The sequence below is a fragment of the Camelina sativa genome, chromosome 7 (genome assembly GCF_000633955.1).
Source record: "Camelina sativa cultivar DH55 chromosome 7, Cs, whole genome shotgun sequence".
NCBI classification, from domain to species: domain Eukaryota; kingdom Viridiplantae; phylum Streptophyta; class Magnoliopsida; order Brassicales; family Brassicaceae; genus Camelina; species Camelina sativa.
This window is the reverse complement of record NC_025691.1, coordinates 1,732,412-1,735,127: the sequence shown is the minus strand read 5'-3', so window position 1 is coordinate 1,735,127 and position 2,716 is coordinate 1,732,412. Positions and strand designations below refer to the sequence as shown.

Genomic DNA, 2,716 nt, shown 5'->3' with positions numbered 1-2,716 from the left:
TTATGTATAGAAACCTAAAAGGAGGGCCATAGGAATTTATAGAACCAAAGTGCAATGCACTTCGGATCGTCGGTCTAACTCATCCATCTCCTTGATTGTCTCCATCCATTTCCCCATTCCCCCATTACAATTTTTTTAATAATAAGTATCTCTTCGATTTATAAAATAACTTAAAGTAACACATTATCAAAAGCAATTAAAACATAAAAGATTAAAAATAGATAACAGAACTAGTATTACAAGATATAAATCATCAAAAACTAAATTGTGTTACTTCTTCTGGTGAATAAGATAGTTTTATCACTTCAGTTTCTTTAGAATCCTCATGTAAACCAGTACTGATGATAGACATGCTACGGTTACTGAAGAATGATATTATACACATATGTTGCCACGCTACTCTACAGAGACTCTCATCTCTCTTCTCTTATTTTCTTTGTAAGCTGGAATATTGCAAAATGCGAAATATTTATGTAAACACAATCGCGCAAAGATAGACTAGTCGTGTCATTTTATTGGTGAATAATTGAAGGGCCGATTTTGTTCTCTGCTTTCCTTAATTATTTTTGGTTGCCTCGTTGAATTTTAACAATTTGGAGGTTTGCATTATACAGCCAAACCTAACGTTCAGACTTCAGACTAAAATATACACCCTAGCTACAGCTTATATGCTTGGTTACACATTCGAGGGAAATTAAGTTTTACAAAAAAATAACATAAATATAATTCATCCTTACGATTTAAACGACGTGACATCAAAGAAAAATAAGCAATTTTTTTCAGATATGGTAGAATTCTATTAACAAAACAGTGAAGAGTTTTTTTTATTATTATTTTAGTGAAGAGTTTTACACAAAACAAATCTAGTATAACCTTGCATTAATCTAATTTTTCCGCTTCACTATTTTGTTTAAATAAAACTCATCATAGTCTATAATATATGCATTTTATGACAGAAAATGTAATTCATGGTTAAATAAATTAATGGAATCAAGTTAAGTAAAATAGCCAGCACATGCATATGTTCAAAGAAAAATGTAGACAAAATAGTAGTATATTAAAGTCGATAAAATAAATAAATAGAGAAGAAAATATAAAGAAAAGAGGGAGTGGTCAGGTCAGGCTGGGTGCATGCTAACTCTATGCACGTTCTCCTTGTTGCTCTTCGTCTCTTTCCTCACTTACACTAGACTAAGACTACTCTCTCTCTCTCTCTCTCTCTCTCTGTCTCTCTCTATATTAAACCCCTGAACCAGTAGTGACCACATTACCCAGTGAGCGAGTCCGAGAGTCTGAGAGTTAAACAATGGACGTCTACGGTATGTCATCACCGGACTTGCTTCGCATAGACGACCTTCTCGATTTCTCCAACGACGAAATCTTCTCTTCCTCCTCCTCAACCGTCACTTCCTCCGCCGCTTCCTCCGTCGCTTCTGAAAACCCTTTCAACTTCCCTTCTTCCGCCCACACGTCTCCTCCTCTCCTCACCGACTTTACTCACGATCTCTGCGTCCCCGTTCGTCTCCCAAACCAACCCAATTTCAATTTCAATTTCTCCTAATTCTAATTTTCGAATTTTTCAGAGTTCTGATTTTTTTTTTTTCAATTTTTTTGAATTTGCAGAGTGACGACGCAGCTCATCTCGAATGGTTATCACGATTCGTTGACGATTCCTTCTCCGATTTCCCGACGAATCCTTTAACCATGTCCGCTAGACCCGAGGTTTCATTCACCGGAAAACCCAGAAGTCGCCGATCAAGAGCTCCGGCACCTTCCGTAGCTGGAACTTGGGCTCCGATGCCTGAATCAGAGCTTTGTCACGGCTCCGTTCCAAAACCTAAACACAAGAANCTCAACCGTAACTTCCTCCGCCGCTTCTGAAAACCCTTTCAACTTCCCTTCTTCCGCCTACACTTCTCCTCCTCTCCTCACCGACTTCACTCACGATCTCTGCGTCCCCGTTCGTCTCCCAATTTCAATTTTCCCCTAATTCTGATTTTCGATTTTTTCAGAGTTCTGATTTTTTTTTTGTTTTTTGAATTTGCAGAGTGACGACGCAGCTCATCTCGAATGGTTATCACGATTCGTTGACGATTCCTTCTCCGATTTCCCGACGAATCCTTTAACCATGTCCGTTAGACCTGAGGTTTCATTCACCGGAAAACCTAGAAGCCGCCGATCAAGAGCTCCGGCACCTTCCGTCGCTGGAACTTGGGCTCCGATGCCTGAATCAGAGCTTTGTCACGGCTCTGTTCCAAAACCTAAACACAAGAAGGAATACAACGGTGAATCAGTCACGGCGGATGTAGGAGGAGGAGGAGGAGGAGGAGCGAGGCGGTGTACGCACTGCGCGTCGGAGAAAACGCCGCAGTGGAGAACTGGACCGCTGGGACCTAAAACGCTTTGTAACGCTTGCGGTGTTCGTTACAAATCAGGGAGGCTTGTACCGGAATACAGACCGGCTTCGAGTCCGACGTTCGTGTTGACTCAGCACTCGAACTCTCATCGGAAAGTTATGGAGCTCCGGCGACAGAAGGAGCAGCAAGAATCGTGCGTTTCGATTCCGGCGTTTCAGCCGCGGTGAAAATTCGCGTTTTCGTCGTATGCGGTTTTGGGGTTTTCTCTTTTGGAGGGTTTTTGTGATTGGTGGTAGGGGATGACGTGCCGTAATCCTAACGGCGATGATCACGTGATCGACGCGAGGGGGAGGGGGGGG

The 2,716-nt window shown here is 41.7% G+C and overlaps 1 protein-coding gene across 2 annotated transcripts; it reads left to right on the top strand.

Annotated features, from left to right (window-relative positions):
* On the top strand, positions 1,087-2,710 carry LOC104699846 (GATA transcription factor 4-like). Of its 2 annotated transcripts, XM_019227359.1 has the most exons (3): positions 1,099-1,398; positions 1,852-1,960; positions 2,048-2,710. In XM_019227359.1, exons 1-3 carry the CDS (start codon positions 1,307-1,309, stop codon positions 2,582-2,584), a joined length of 738 nt encoding a protein of 245 aa, XP_019082904.1. In that variant the 5' UTR covers positions 1,099-1,306; the 3' UTR covers positions 2,585-2,710. The 2 variants fall into 2 exon arrangements, with proteins under 2 accessions (XP_010413546.1, XP_019082904.1); XM_010415244.2 differs by lacking the exon at positions 1,852-1,960 and having other exon boundaries at positions 1,087-1,516.